The sequence below is a fragment of the Oryx dammah genome, unplaced genomic scaffold, assembly GCF_014754425.2.
Source record: "Oryx dammah isolate SB20612 unplaced genomic scaffold, SCBI_Odam_1.1 HiC_scaffold_27, whole genome shotgun sequence".
Classification (NCBI taxonomy): domain Eukaryota; kingdom Metazoa; phylum Chordata; class Mammalia; order Artiodactyla; family Bovidae; genus Oryx; species Oryx dammah.
Window position 1 is genome coordinate 100216913 of NW_024070211.1, and position 16931 is coordinate 100233843.

The 16931-nt window shown below is 38.8% G+C and overlaps 1 protein-coding gene across 1 annotated transcript; it reads right to left on the reverse strand.

Annotated features, from left to right (window-relative positions):
* Nucleotides 1-6906: 6906 nt before the first annotated feature.
* On the reverse strand, nucleotides 6907-10056 carry LOC120854845 (zinc finger protein OZF-like). Its single transcript, XM_040229222.1, has one exon. The coding sequence runs from the start codon at nucleotides 9178-9180 to the stop codon at nucleotides 8302-8304; it is 879 nt and encodes a 292-aa protein (XP_040085156.1). The 5' UTR covers nucleotides 9181-10056; the 3' UTR covers nucleotides 6907-8301.
* Nucleotides 10057-16931: the final 6875 nt, after the last annotated feature.

The following is a 16931-nucleotide window of genomic DNA, read 5'->3' on the forward strand; positions in this document are numbered from 1 at the left end:
GTTCCAAATGGTCTCTCCAAAGCTAATATGACAGAATTAATTAAATCACTATTCACCTCCTTTCTCTCTTATCCTGTTTCATGATCTCCTTCAAGTCTCCTTTCTGGCCTGAAATATTTTGTTATCTTGAACCTAATAGTTTATTTCCTCTCTTCAACTGAAAGGTTACTTTAGTTCTTACTGGATTTATATAGTCCAGATGGGTGATGCTAAGAGGTAACTAAGCAATATTTCAATTAATTGCCTTTTATCTCTGCTGGCTTTTGTGTTGCAAAATTTTAAGGCCAAGATATTAATACTTTTATCTTTCTATGCAAGAATGAACAAATAAGAAACAAGAAAGACATCATTACATAAACTCTTCAATATTAATTAAATGAAGAGCAGAATGTGTGTTTGTTTTAACTTTTATCCATTTAGATTTTAAGCAGGGCAGAAGCCTCTGGATACTGTGTTTGTAAATGACTGGAAGCTCTCAGTACATGCTGGATGTACAGGATTTAAGGCATTGGAAAGTGAAAACTACATTTGATATGAAAATAGATCTAACCATCAACTCCTAATCCCCAAAGGTATAATATACTTTGGGAAGTTTTGAGAAGTTAAGCATGGAAGCCATGGGCCACTACAGAATGTTCCAGTTTTTCTCATGTGATTTGCTTGATGAATACTAACTTTTGGTTATTCTTGAGAAAATATAAATTTAAAAAAACATATTTTTACCTTCAATTTTCAGGGTAGAAAATTTGGAAGACCATAAGAGAAAAGCATCATTAACACTTTCATGAACCACAAATACTGTTTATTTCCGTGAACACATGCTTTTTCTTATTAAATGTGGTATATTTTTTCCATGACAAAAATGTTTTACAGTAATATTTATAAATATTTTACAGCTATATATAAAAATATTTTGTAAGTAGCATAAGCATATGGTAACAAAATTTCACACTATATAAGAGAGTTCAAAATGGAAAATAACATTTTCTCCTAGAAAATATGACACAGTTTTGAGGGTGTCTTCCAGAGGTTTCTCTTGGGAGGGAACTTTTCTCAGAGGCCCTCAGCAAACATCTTCTTTCCTCTCATTGGTCATGTGTCCATTCATTTTTAATAAAAAAAAATTATTTATTTTATTTATTTATTTTTGGATGTGCTGAATCCCTTGGCTATGCAGGCTTCTCTCTAGTTGCCCTAGCTGGGGCTTCTCTTGTTAAGGAGCAAAGGCTTCAGTAGTTGCAGTGCTCAGGCCCATCATATGTGGGGATCCTCCTGGGCCACGGATGGAAACTGTGTCTCCTGCATTGGCAGGCAGATTCCTAACCATTGGACCCACGTGTCCATTCTTAAACCAATCCCTGTCCTCAGGGGCTTAGTGGATCCTGAACCAGTCAAGAAACATAGGCTCACCATGATTGAATAGAACTAGGAAAGAGGGAAATGGATGTGAGGGAGATAGGTTCGATGCTTGTGTCCTCATCTATACACTCACGGCTCCAGCCCTCCTCCTCTGATGCCCATATGATACCATCTCACCAATTCAACATAGCTTTCGTCATGTCCCCTCTCTGATTCAAGGTGTTCAAGAAGAAGAGGCAGCAATTAAGCTTGGTTTCTCATTGCTCTCCAAGCCCACTAGTATTTTCTGGTCCTTCCCAACAAGCAGTAGCTTCTATATCTCCTTAATTGAATTCTCAGCATCAAACTAGTTGTCAAGAAATTCCCATTGTCTCCACAGTCTACCAAATGTTTTACACCATTAGCACCATCCTAGTTGGTATCCCCAGCTATCCCTGGGATGGTGCCATGACAATTCTCCTCTACGCAGACTGTATTTTGTTAGCTGCCAGAGGATATAAACATTTCAAATGTTGTTCAACATTTCCAATCACAACGAAAAGAGGTCAGAACAATTCACACTCCCATAAAGAAATGAGTATCTGCTTCTCATCAAATTCTTGCCAACAGGGTGTACAATCAGTCTTTTGATCACTGTAAATTTTATAGGTTAAAAGCCAGAAATATTAATTTTGCAAATCTTCAGGTCAGTGAGAGTATATCTTTGAGCAATTTGTGTGTGTGTGTGTGTGAAGAGTTCCTGCATGAAATATTCTCTGAGCCATTGCATATCTAGGGAAATCTATTGCCTGCACACATGAATAACAAACCTGTAAATTCTTGCTTTACAGTACAATTATATCTTGTTTGTTGAAGCCAAGTGTGAAGGTAGGCTGATTTTTATCTTTACATGTAACTTGATACCATTTTGGCTCCTTGAATTTTGTGGGATTTGATTCCTTTGTTTCTAGACTTTTTCTCCCAGAATTTATTTAGGTATAAATGTGTATGTGTGTGTATGTGTTTGTGTATACTACCTTCTCTCAAGAACATTTCCTCATATTTTTTCTTTAAATTGTATCTTGGATCCTTGTTCCCTCTGTCTGTTTGTCACTTTATATCTGGTCCACTTTTCTTCGCTAACTCTCCTAGGATAACACACACCACATCTTGCACATCTTCAAATTTATTAATAACAAATTTTGGTTATTTATTCACCTGTTTCATTCAGTTCAGTTCAGTCACTCAGCCATGTCTGACTCTTTGAGACCCTATGGACTGCAGCACTCTGGGCTTCCCTGTCCATCACCAACTCCCGGGGTCCAAACCCATGTCCGTTGAGTCAGTGATGCCACTGAACCATCTCATCCTCTGTCATCCCCTTCTCTTCCTGCCCTCAATCTTTCCCAGCATCATGGTCTTTTCCAATGAGTCAACTCTTTGCATCAGGTGGCCAAAGTATTGGAGTTTCAGCTTCAACATCAGTCCTTCCAACGAACACCCAGGACTGATCTCCTTTAGGATGAACTGGTTGGATCTCCTTGCAGTCCAAGAGACTCGCAAGGTCTTCTCCAACACCACAGTTCAAAAGCATCAATTCTTCAGTGCTCAGCTTTCTTTATAGTCCAACTCTCACATCCATACATGACCACTGGAAAAACCATAGCCTTGACTAGATGGACCTTGTTGGCAAAGTAATGCCTCTGCTTTTTAATATGCTGTCTAAATCGGTCATAACTTTTCTTCCAAGGAGTAAGCGTCTTTTATTTCATGGCTGCAGTCACCATCTGCAGTGATTTTGGAGCCCCCCAAAATGAAGTCAGCCACTGTTTCCACTGTTTCCCCATCTATTTCCCATGAAGTGATGGGACTGGGTGCCATGATCTTTGTTTTCTTAATGTTGAGCTTTAAGCCAACTTTTTCACTTTCCTCTTTCACTTACATCAAGAGGCTCTTTAGTTCTTCTTCACTTTCTGCCATAAAGGTGGTGTTATCTGCATATCTGAGGTTATTGATATTTCTCCCAGCAATCTTGATTCCAGCTTGTGCTTCCTCCAGCCCAGCATTTCTCATGGTGTACTCTGCATAGACTCTTGATGAAAGTGAAAGAGGAGAGTGAAAAAGTTGGCTGAAAGCTCAACATTCAGAAAACGAAGATCATGGCATCCGGTCTTATCACTTCATGGGAAATAGATGGGGAAACAGTGGAAACAGTGTCAGACTTTTTTTTTTTTGGGCTCCAAAATCACTGCAGATGGTGACTGCAGCCATGAAATTAAAAGATGCTTACTCCTTGGAAGAAAAGTTATGACCAACCTAGATAGCATATTCAAAAGCAGAGACATTACTTTGCTGACTAATGTCCGTCTAGTCAAGGGTATGGTTTTTCCTGTGGTCATGTATGGATGCGAGAGATGAACTGTGAAGAATGCTGAGCACCGAAGAATTGATGCTTTTGAACTGTGGTGTTGGAGAAGACTCTTGAGAGTCCCTTGGACTGCAAGGAGATCCAACCAGTCCATTCTGAAGGAGGTCAACCCTGGGATTTCTTTGGAAGGAATGATGCTGAAGCTGAAACTCCAGTACTTTGGCCACCTCACGCAAAGAGTTGACTCATTGGAAAAGACTCTGATGCTGGGAGGGATTGGGGGCAGGAGGAGAAAGGGACGACCGAGGATGAGATGGCTGAATGGCATCATGGACTCGATGGACATGAGTCTGAGTGAACTCCGGGAGATGGTGATGGACAGGGAGGCCTGGTGTGCTGCGATTTATGGGGTCGCAAAGAGTCGGACATGACTGAGCGACTGAACTGAACTGAATTGAACTCTGCATAGAAGTTAAATAAGCATGATGACAATATACAGCCTTGATATACTCCTTTTCCTTTTTGGAACCAGTCTGTAGTTCCATGTCCAGTTCTAACTGTTGCTTCCTGACCTGCATACAGGTTTCTCATGAGGCAGGTCAAGTGGTTTGGTATTTCCATCTCTTTCAGAATTTTCCACAGTTTATTGTGGAAAATTTATTTGACTGTGATCCACACAGTCAAAAGCTATGGCCTGTTTCATTACTAAGACATTTAAAAATTTTATTCTTTGGATTCACACACTAAATAATTTCAAATATTAGCTGCATGTAATGATATTCCTTTGTCCATAACTAAACTGAGGTTACAGACCATACAATCAGACTTTACCCAAAGCCTTTCTCTGAGACTGTCTCAGTTGCACACATAATTCTTACATAAACACATCTGTGTAAGGAATTAAAGGCCAAAGTAGGTGACATGTGTTTAACTTTATTCATTGTACCAATTATGAACTTTATTTCAAGAAGATTGATTAAGCTTTAGATAGCCACACAATTTCTGTAAACGATCATTCCCTACTTCTTACAGCCATTGTCAGCATTTATAAATAAAAGACTTTGGGTTTCACAAATTCTGAGTTTCACAAATTACTAGATTAGATAATTAGGGATGAATTGGCTGGCGCAATTATGAGGAAACCACATGCAGCCTGACCTTGATGCATTGAATAGCTGGACAACATAGAGGCTGGTCTAAAACAGTAGTTCTTCATCTTGGTTGCACTATGGAACCATCTGGGGATGCATGGATGAGCCAAAACACACTCACGTCTCCAGACACAGTGCCCACTTCAAGCCTATCACACAGTCTGAACATACTGACCACCCTAATGTCAACCAAAATGTGTGATACATAGGCCCTTTGCTCCAGCAGTTACATTTCCGGGAATTTGTTTTATAGAAATGTTTGCATATATGCATAAAAATGCATATTCTAGATGTTTATTCATCCAACAAAGATCCCTGGAGCCCATATTCAGGGCTAGCACTGTTCTAGACACTGGGAACAGTGAACTGCCCGTGCTTAGCAAGATTACAACTGGTAGGAAGGAAAACAAACACACAGAGAGGTAAACTGGAAAAGTAACAGATACTGATAAATGCTCTGTGGCGAATTCAAATATGGTCCAATGAGCTCCTCTGGAACTTTTACTTCTCACACAGGACTAGGGGAGACACTGTTTTAGGCTCCTGTCTGCTTTGACTTTCCATGTTATCTCCACTCTACTGTGGAAGCCCGTGATGGGGAAGAACCTTTGTGAGGTGTCTCCACCTAGAATTCCAGAGACTATGACCTGGGAAACAAAGCAATCTTTTTTGTTTTTGTATCCTCCCAACCTTATCTGTAGCTTCTTTTTCTCTTTAAAAAATTTATTTTTATTTTGGTAAGATACACATAACATAAAACTTACCATTTAAGCCATTTAAAAATACAATCTTCTGATAGAAAGCACACTCACAGAATTGTGCACCCATCACCACCATCTGTCTCCAGAACTTTTTCATCTTCCCAACCTGAAACTCCATACTCCTTTAACAGTAACTTCCTGTTCCTCTCTTTCCCAGCCCCTGGCAACCACCCTTCTACTTCCCATCTTTATAGATTTGAGCATTCTAGTACCTCATAGATGTGGAATCTTCCAATATTCATCCTTTTGTGTCTGATATTCACTCAGCATTATGTCCTCAAGGTTCAATCCATATTGTCACATGTCAGAATTTCCTTCCTTTTTAAAGCTGAATAATATGTTATTGTGTATGTATAGATCACTTTTTGCTTGTCCTTTTATCTTTCTATGATCATCTGAATTGTTTCCAAGTCTTGACCATTGATAATGTGGGTTGCTGTTATGAAAACGGGAATTCAAATATGTCTTAGAGGTCCTGCTTTCAATTATTTTGGAAGTATAGCCAAAAGTGGGATTGCAAGTTTGTATGGTAATTCTATTTTTAATTTTTTGAGGAACTGCCATACTGTTTTCCATAACAGATATGCCATTTTACATTCCAGTGAACAAAGATTTCAATTCTAATTAACAATTATTCCCTCATTTTTTGTAGGAGCTCTTAATAGGTATGACAATATTCTGTCATGGTTTTAATTTGCATTTCTCTAATGATTAGTCATCTTTTTATCTGCTTATTTTGGGCCATTTTTATAAATTCTTTGGAGAAATTTGTCTATTTTTAAGAATTGGGTCATTGGGTTTTTTTATTGTTGAGTTGTATGAGTTTTTTATATGCTGTGGATATTAACTTACTCATTATCAGATACATGATCTGCAAATTTCACCTGTTCTGTTGGTTGTCTTTTCACTCTGTTGATTATGTCCTTTGATATATAATCATTCTACTGGTATTTTGATTTCTGAGAGAGGTATATTAGTCTTTGTTATGATAGAACATTTATTAATTTCTTCTTATAGTTCCATTGTATTTTGTGATATATTGCTAAAGTTTTATTGTTTGCTGTGTGAAGTTTCTTGATTGAACTTAAGTTTTATTAATGAAAAATATAACTTTATTTGCCTATTCTTTTTTTCTTTTGTCATTCCAAAGTCAGTTTATCTGAAAAAGACAAATTATATCAAGTCTATGTTTATCTTTATTTAACTAAATATTCTTAAAACTTCCTAAGCTCAAATGCTATGTCACAAAATAGTGTCAGAAACATGAAGATATAAATAAATTAAAACATTTGGATTATACTGTCAGTTTTAATTTTAATAAAATAGATAATTTCCTACTACATAGAGAGCAAGTCCATCCACTCATTGATAAAATTTTAGAAATATTTCCTATAAAAAGTTTAGTAGTTGATTGGGAATGAATCCATTAGAACATGATTTCTATAGGTACAGAGTGTTCCCATCCTCACCCCCATTCTTACTAATTTTGAGAAAATTTAAAAATACAGAAAAGTACAAAAAATAAGACAAGATATCCATATACCACAATCCAGAATTAACCAGTATCTCAATATATCTTTTGCAGTCTTTTTTTTTAAGAGAAATTGATGTTTATATATAAAACTGAAGTCCCCCTCTAACAGCCCCCTCCCCCACACACATTCCCTTCCCTTCTCCACTCTTCACAGGCAACCACTATCAAGAGTTTGGTCTGTATCCTTCCAACCCATTTCAAAAACACTTAAAAAACATACATACATATATGTATCCATTACCAATATATAGCAGTGAAATTCTGTGAGGAAGTTTTCATTCAAATTTACAAAAATGTCATCGTATTATGTCATTCTGCAACTTTCTTTCCCCCTCAACATGACTTTTGAGATATTTCTAATACATATAGATCTCATTTATTACACTTTACAGATATACAGTATTCCATCATAAGTATTTTCCATTTTGTTCCTGATGCACACTTGTTTCCAATTAATGAGTACTACAAATCATGCCACAGTAAATAGTCTGGTACATAATTTCCTGAGCATACAAACTCAGAGTAGAATTGCTAGTTTTCAATTTGCTGTAAGGAATGTTTCCCATTCCCAAGGTCATAACCATTTTACTATATAGCTTTCTCATACTTCTGCTTTTAACCCAATCCCCTTATCTTTGTATATAGTTCATGTTCTATTCCCCCCCGCCCCTTGGAGAACAAATTACCTCCAAAGCACTTTTTAAAATAGTCTCATTAGCTTCTCAGCTCCTGATGCCTTTTCTATATTATAAATTCTAATAAATGCATAGGTTTTTGCAGAATCTCTTCTGTTCTGCTAAATCAGTACCATAGAAGTCTCTTTCTTTCTAATACTTATAGCTTTGTTTTTATTACACTGGTGAAGATCTCCAAATTCATGCAGATGGCAATCATAAAAATGTTTTCCACTCCCAATTTTAGTGGAAATGCATCTAAAGTTTTCAATATTACCTTTGCAGTATATATTTTTTTTGGATACAGGATTTTAATCACACAAATGTCTTTCTCTTCAAGATGAATTCTCTGGTGTCCTTTAAGTTTTTAGCTTTTGCTTCCCTCATTTGTGATGCCTTCCTTCAGAATGATTATTTCTGATGTGTTATAAGGTGTAAATTCCTGATGAACACCTTTCATGATATCCACAGGGTTTTAATGGGTATGAATTTTCTGGTGTCTAATGTGGTGTGACTTCTGGCTGAAAGCTTTCCCACATTCACTACACTGATAAGGCTTCTTACCTATGTGTATTCTCAAATGTAGAGCAAGGGTTGAGAACTGCGAGAAAGCTTTCCCACACTCATTACAACCATAGGGTTTCTCACCTGTATGGCTTCTCCCATGTACAGTAAGAGATGAACTTTGAGAGAAGGCTTTTCCACATACATTGCATTCATACGGCTTATCACCTGAATGAATTCTCACATGTACAATAAGGGATGTTCGCTGAGAGAAGGCTTTTCCACATCCATTACATTCATAAGGTTTCTCTCCAGTGTGAATATTTTGATGTTTTATGAGGTACTTCTTCTGACCAAAAGCTGTTCCACATTCATTACACTTGAAGGGTTTCTCTCCGATATGAATTTTCTCATGCTCAGTAAGGTTTGATTTGCCACTGAAGGTTTTCTCACACTCCTTACATATAAAGGGCTTCTCTCCTGTGTGAGTTCTCTGGTGTCTGATGAGGTTTGACTTCTGAATGAAAGCTTTCCCACGGTCCTTACACTCAAAAGGTTTTTCTCCAGTGTGAATTTTCTGATGGGTAAGAAGGTTTTCCTTCTGGCTAAAGGATTTTCCACATTCATTACATTCAAAAAGCTTCTCTCCAGTATGGGTGTTCTGATGTTTAATGACATACTGCTTTTGGCTGAATGCTTTTCCACATTCATTACATTCCAAAGGTTTCTCTCTATTATGAAAATGCTCATGCTCAGTAAGAGTTGATTTGTGGCTGAAGATTTTCCCACATACCTTACAGGCAAAGGGGTTTTCCCCACTACAAATTCTCTGCTGACTGAGGTGTGACATCTGAATGGAAGCGTTCCCGCATTCACAAGGTTCCTTTCCTGTATGAATTTTTTGATGAATGAAAATTTACTTTTAGCTGAAGGTATTTCCACGTTTCTTACATGTGCTGGGCTTCTCTGTGTATGGCCTTTCAAATGTAGAGTAAGAGATAAGGTTCAAGAGAAAACTTTATCATAATCAGTACATTCAGAGCTTTCCAACTCTAAATTTTCTAAATATTCAGTGACGTTTATAACCTTCCCTGATTTCTCTCCAGTATGAATTTTCTTCTGCTCAATGAGATGTTATCTCGGTAAAGGATTTTCAATGTTCTTTAGAAGCACGGGATTTCTCTCCAGCCTGACTTCAACATTGAATGAGGTGCAACATACAAATGAAAGTTTTCTCACATTCAGCAAATTCATAGGTTTTCTCTCCAGTATGAATGCTCCGATATCATGTGGGGTTCAAATTTTTAATGAAGGCATTTCCACACTGATTTTATACCCTTTTACAAAAAGGGTTATCACTACAAGGAGTAAGCTGTGGAAGATTTCCACACTATTTAAATCGATGATGCTTTCCTACACAACTAACTCTAAATTGTGTTTCAAGAAGCACTTTTCCAATTTTCTTAGTCACTGCTTTTTTTCTGTCTGTACTTTATTGAAGCTGGATGCAACTTGTCTCCCAAGTCTTGTTGCCAATCTACCTGTTCATCATCTTCTCAAGCTTCTTCTGAACAAACTTCCTTTCCACTTCTTTCTCCACCATCCAGAGGTCGTCTTCGTGCTTCAACAGAGGATCACATCCAGCCTGATCAGTTCACAACCTGCTCCTATTTTCGCGCCACGTGGACCCAGGGGCCGGACTGACCCGCGGACAAAGACCAAAATGTCCACTGCCTATTCTTTAAAAATGTTTTCTTTTTCTAGAATTCTGTTTTGTCTGGCATCATCCAGTATTAACATTTCCACAGTTGCTTTTAAAATATGATTCTTGATTCAAAAAAATTTTTCAGAACTTTGATAAACCTCTCTACTGTCTTCTTATACTTGACATTGCCAATAAGAAATCTGCTATCAATCTGATTTTTTAGATGATGTTTTTTTTTCTTCCTGAAAAGCTTGAAAGTTCTCTGTAGCTTTAAATTTTCACTACAATATTTCTCGGTGTTACATTTCTATTATTATTCTGCTTAGCCTTCAATGATCCCTTAAGTCTGAGAAACCAAGTCTTTTTAAGCTATAAGACTTTACATTGTGACTTCTGGAGGACCTCCAAGGTGGCACTAGTGGCAAAGAAACTACCAGTGGAGGAGACATAAGATACTTGGGTTCGATCCCTGGGTTGGGAAGATCTCCTGGAGGAGGACATCGCAGCCTACTCCAGTATTCTTGCCTGAAGAATCCCATGGACAAAGGAGCTTGGTGCGCTACAGTCAATAGGGTCCCAAAGAGTTAGAGATGACTGAAGCAACTTAACACAGGCACACACAGACTTCTGGATGAGAGGAAGTTCTGCCTGATATGGGGAGGAAGTATGGATGAGTGGTCACTGATGAAGAAAGAACCACCCAGAACCCACACAGGGGGAGGGAGCTCATGGCTCAGTCCATGGTCCTGATTCAGCTTCTGCCTGAATAAATTTTGAGCTTCCAGTTGTTCATGGTCTATATTTTATCATAAGGGATCTCATATTAATTTTTATCTTAAACCTGGTATAGATGGGAGCAGACCCCGCACTGAGCTCCACACTTCAGATGTGATCCTAGACCCACATTTTTGAAGGTTTGTCTAGTGCCCAACACGCACATACTACCTACTACATGTTTACTGAAGTCTTGTGATTAAATGAATAAAGTGCAAACAGACAGCTGAAAAGGAAGAAAAATAGATTTTAATAGTAAAAAAAGAAGATGTAAATGAAGTAATGGGTAAAAATAAGAGATCTAAAATAATACATGCACGTTAAGTTGCTTTGGTCATGTCTGACTCTTTTCGACTCCATGAACTGTAGCCTGCCAGGCTCTTCAGTCCATGGGATTTTCCAGGCAAGAATGCTGGAGTGGTAGCATTCTCTTCTCCAGGGCATCCTTCCAGAATAGGGATCAAATCTAAGTCTCCTGCATTGTAGGGGGATTCTTTACCACTGAACCACCAGGGAACACAAAATAAATACAAACATTTTTAAAAGTACAGTTTTAGGTTCAAAACAAAATTGAGAGGGATATATAGAGATTATCCATATACCCTTTGCCTCCATACATGTATGCTGCTACTGCTACTGCTGCTAAGTTGCTTCAGTCATGTCCGACTCTGTGCAACCCCATAGACGGTAGCCCACCAGGCTCCCCCATCCCTGGATTCTCCAGGCAAGAACACTGGAGTGGGTTGCCATTTCCTTCTCCAATGCATGAAAGTGAAAAGTGAAAGTGAAGTCGCTCAGTCGTGTCTGACTCCTAATGACCCCATGGACTGCAGCCTACCAGGCTCCTCCGTCCATGGGATTTTCCAGGCAAGAGTACTGGAGTGGGGTGCCATTGCCTTACATGTATAGCCCCCTACACTGTCAACATTAAAATCGCATCTTTTATAATTATAGCTAAGAAATAGGACAAATGTATTTTACTCCAGTTATCTACTGCTGAGTAGGAAATATCTTAAAAATATAAAATAGCAATCATTTTAACATGGCCACAGATTCTTCTGGCCAGGATTTAAGCTGTCTGAATAGGGACAACTTGTCTTTGCTCCACAATGTTAAGGTTCTTACTTTGGAAAACTTGAATGGTTGGGAGTGACTGGATCAAATGATCCTGGACGTCCTTGGAGTCTCCACGCAGATTCCTGGTACATGGGATGGAAGGACTAAAAGGGTGGGCTCAGCCAGCACAATTAGCCACAGGTTCTGTGTGTGGTCTTAACACGCAGCTAGGACTTGCTCTCGTGTGGTGACTAAGAGGGGCAACTTCTGAGGGAGCATCTGAAGGATGAGACTTCCCAGAGAACCAGGTGTGTTTGAAGGACCTGTTGAAGTCCAGCAGTAGAAATTATGTAGCGTCACTTCTGCCTCATTCTACTGACTATCAGTGAGTTCCCCCAGGCCAGCCCTGATTCAAGAAAGTGCAACAGGGTAGTGACAAGGACAGACGCAGAAAAGCAGGGGAATGGAAGATGCCATTGCAACTACTTTCAAAGGCAACAATCTGCCACACCCGTGACTCGTGTTTGGATAAGAGGACAAGAAATTGATAAATGTTTCTCTGGAGAAATTGGAATGTGTGTGCATATACCTCTTAAAATTTTTTTAAATAAAATATTTGTTTTTGCAAAAACATTTTTCGGTGGTGATCATGCCCCTTGGCAAGGTGTAATCTGCACAGCAATGCTGGCTCCACTTTCCGGTCTAATTATCACATCTTCCTGATAGAAGAGGAAACTGTAGCACTTATTTCCTAAACTAAATTGAACTTAAGAAGAAAAGCAAAGGAGAGGTGTTATCTAACAGGAGGGATGTGGCTTGTCTTCAGGGATATCACCGTGACTTATTAGAAATGGTTAAAACTGTTGCTGAAATGATTTAGAACCAAAGAGGAATCTCTGGTACAATAAAGTTTGTTCAAAACTTCAACGAGTTTTCTGGAGGAAGATCACGAAATCCCCTTTCTTTTAACTGTCAGTTTCACTTGAAAGTTTGCAAAAATGTGGTAAACACAGAATGAACAGGATGAATGATAGCCCGTTAGTAGCCAAGCAGATGTTCTGCCGTGACCTTGGGAGGCCCAGCTCTCTCAGTGAGTGCTGCGGGTCCTCTTCCGGAAGAGGGACGTGGAAGGGAGGTGTTGGAACTCCAAGGCAGATTGTTTCTCCCTGTGCTTTGAGTCTAGAATTTTCCCAAGTCTTGTAATAAGGATGGTCGAGTTTTGTGGTGTCATTAAAAAGATTCCCATTGCTTCTATTTAGGAAAGCATTGCCTAGATTTTGCCCAAATATTATGTTTATGAGTTGAAGCATTTTTCCAAGTCTTAGTAATTTTTGGTGAACTTCTGCTACTTCATTATAGTAAGCCAATGTAAATGTGAAATTAAATCCATAGAACTAAATAAATGTGCATGATGAATGGAACTTTGGCTTGTGTTGAGTAGTCTCACTTAGAGTATTACTGAGCTTGAAGAAACAGGGAGCAGCCATCAATGGAAACGTTGTGCTCTGCAGAAACCAGCCTACATAAATATTTTATTTAGCTGAGATAATAACAGATTCTTAGAATACCTTTTTTTTAAAACTGTTGCAATCAAATGTAATTTGGTCCATTAAATTTTGACTATAAATTTAATACCAGTGAAGTTAAACAATTATTTAGGCTCATCTAAGACTAATTTTGATTAATCTTTTAGAACAATACACAGAATCTCATAGCTAGGTGAGCTCCATAGCTTTTTTTTTATAAGTAACCATTTTCCCAATTACACTGAATATATTTTGCATATAATTTTTCAAAAGAGTAACTTTAGGGTTGTTACATAAAATGTAATTGCTTTTTAAAAATAATTCTTGAGAAACCCAGGGATTTATATTTTAGAAAAAAGCATTATGATCTGAGAATTTCTAGGAGTATAAAATACAAGTAATGGACTGTCATTAAGATATGCTACCCTTCCACACTCTCCTTTATGCCCTCGCAGATTTCTGTCCTTCATCTCTACTGGAAGAAAGAACAAAGGAAAGCAGTTTAATCCCCAAGAAGAGAGATTATCATTAATTACAAGGCAGAAGAGCCTGTCCTTGAGAGCTATTAAGCAGCAAGCACTGCTGTTTGGGAATATCCCTTTCATATTTTGAAGTTGGATAAGTTCCCAGGCCCAGGCTGGGAAGATGGACAGCAAGCCTGTCACTCTGCTCCCAAAAGAACAGCTTCAGCGCTGGAGCACTCATCAGTCAGTGTTGGCCTACTCAGTCTTGGTCCTCAGAGACCCAGGAATCTTTGCCAAACCCAAATGACCAGAAAAAGAGTGTTGTCCCCCAACGTGGAGACAGAATTGACTTGTTTTCTGGCTCCCCACTCATTCTCAGGAATCTTGTTCTATTTTCCTGAAGATGGTGGTGCAGACATGGAACATCAACAGCAATTCTGATACCACAGCAGCAGCAACCACAACCACAACAAAGTCTGTGGAGCCCACGCATGGAAATGGCACAGCCTCATTTGTGTAAAGCCATGTAAAATGAAGCCTTTACATCTTATTCATACTTGGTTCTAAAACAATGTTCTATTTTGATGAGTCACTAGAAACTACTGAAATCTTTTGCTTAAGGGCTAATATTGATACCCATACTTCTTTTTTTGTAAGACTAATCATGTAACTCAACTGATTGTGTTTCTTTTCAATCACTGTTTCACTTAGGTGGATAAAACAACATGAATGAGATTGATGAAAATTAATAAGCATTAGTAATAGTGAACATATATTGAGTACTATGTGCCAGGCATTGTGTGTGTACTTTATCTCATTCTATATTAATAGTCACCAGAAGTCTATGAAGTATCACTCATTATTATCATCCCATTTTATAGATGAGTACCCTGAAGCTTACAGAGATGAGGTAAACTGCTTGAAATCACAAGCCAGTAAGTGGCATAGCCAGAATTAGACACTGGCTCTGCCTGACTCCCAAACCCAACCTGGTAACTGTCTTCATGTTCATGGGGTTATGAAGAATGACAACTGAATACAATGTCATGCTGATGTGGCAAATTCAGAAATTGCTTGGTTCCAATGATTGACAAAAATAGTTAGCTCAAGACAATTCTTATCCATCTAAAACTCCAATTTAAGGCACACTGAAGTGATGCCAGGAGGCCACGGACATTAATTTGACAAATGAGGAGTGTACATTGTCACCCCTGGGCAAGGAAGTATGCTTTCAGAATACTGTTTCCTGTCTCTGTACTAGCTTGTAAATCTCAAGCTTTCTATACTCCAACATTGAGGTAAAAGTCCAGTTGGGCATTATAGATTTCAGACCTATCCTGGGGCAATGATTCATGGCCAATTCAAATATTCTGCAAATTAAGCAAAGGACACACTCTCAAAGTAGAAAATCCTCATTAAAATCTACAACTTGTAACAAAAATATTGTCTAAAACTTTTTATGTTCTGGAGGTAATCCTTAGCAAATATTAATTTCTCCAGATGTTATACACTGAGAGATAACTTTTATTGACCATTTACTGTATAGCAGATACCTTGCTGCACTGTTATGTATCGACCCACTATATCCTCACATCTACCTTATGCATGAAAGACTATTATTAACATTGTTTCCAGCTCAGAAGATTTAGACTTAAAGAACTTGACCAGTCACATAGTAATTAGGAGAGCTTGTATATAGGATTCAATAGTCACTGCTTACAGTGTAAGGAGGACATGCAAGAAGAGAGAACAAGCTAAATTCAGAAGGGGAAGTGAATTTCTACCTCTTCCTTTTTCTTTATTTATGGAGATAAATCCTTCGAGGGCAGCCTTCAGGTTGATAGGAGCTGGACACTCCTTGGTCATTAATTTTCTCCTGTCTTCTAGAGCCTTCCTGGCTCCTCTCTCCACCTCTGCAGCTAATGCTCTATATTCTGTATCCTCACTTATCCTCTTCTCTGCACTGCCTTTTTCCTTTTTCCTTGTTTTCTCTCAAAACCTGGCATATAAACCTCCAGTCCTGACGAATCCAGCTCTTGCTTCTCTTCAAACAAAGCCCCACCAGCTCCCAGGAACTGACAGAGAAAACTCTCCCAGCCAAGTGGATGTCTGACTCCTCGTGCTTGAGTAGTACTTAATGGTACAGACCCCTGGGCACGTGCTTAATCACTCAGTAGTGTCTGAATCTTTGTGACTCCTTAGGCTGTGACCCACCAGGCTCCTCTGTCCTTGGGATTTTCCAGGCAGAAATACTAGAATGGGTTGCCATTTCCCACTCTAGGGGATCTTCCCAACCCAGGAATTGCACCTGCTTTTCTTGCGTTTCCTGCATTGGCAGGTGAGTTCTTTACCTCTGCTCCACCTGGGAAGCCATCGCAGGGCAGATGCTTCATTAATTCTCCTTCATCTCATTGGTGTGTTTTTACCCCTTGCCCTGTTACTGCACATCTGCTCCTCAGTCCCAAGAAAAGAACTCCCATCTTCTTCACCAAGAAGCTATCTAAGCTTGACCTTTTTTATCTCATCCCTACCTCACCCCTGTATGGACCCACACTTCATAGGAACTTCCCATGGGAAATTGTATGGATGAAAGCCACAATCTTGAGGATGTGTGAGATTGCCCCAGTGTACAGTGAGAATCTAAAGGAACTAAGATAGAAGTTTATTAGATGGTCAAAGCAACAAAGATAGTGGAGTGGGGAAGAGGAGAGATCCAGGAGGAGGTGGTGTTGGATAAGCCAGCTGAGGAATGGAAGGTCCATAGTGTTGAAGGCTGTAGAAGGATCGACTTAATACTTGAAAGTCAGTTGGTAGATTTCATTGTGAGAAGTTCAGCAAGTACATATGTCCAAGAATATTCAGTGAAAGGACAGGAATGCAAGGTCAGAATGCTGTGGGTTGAAAAACAAATGGTAGAAGATTTTAGAAAGTTGTGAATCTGGAACACTCTGTTTAGGGGAGTGTTCAGGACTCTATCATACTTTATTTTCCTGGTCTCTACTTGCCTTCTCTGCCTAACTCCAGTTCTGCGTGATTTACCAGCACTTATAGGCAAAGCACTAGAGCATCTTTCAAG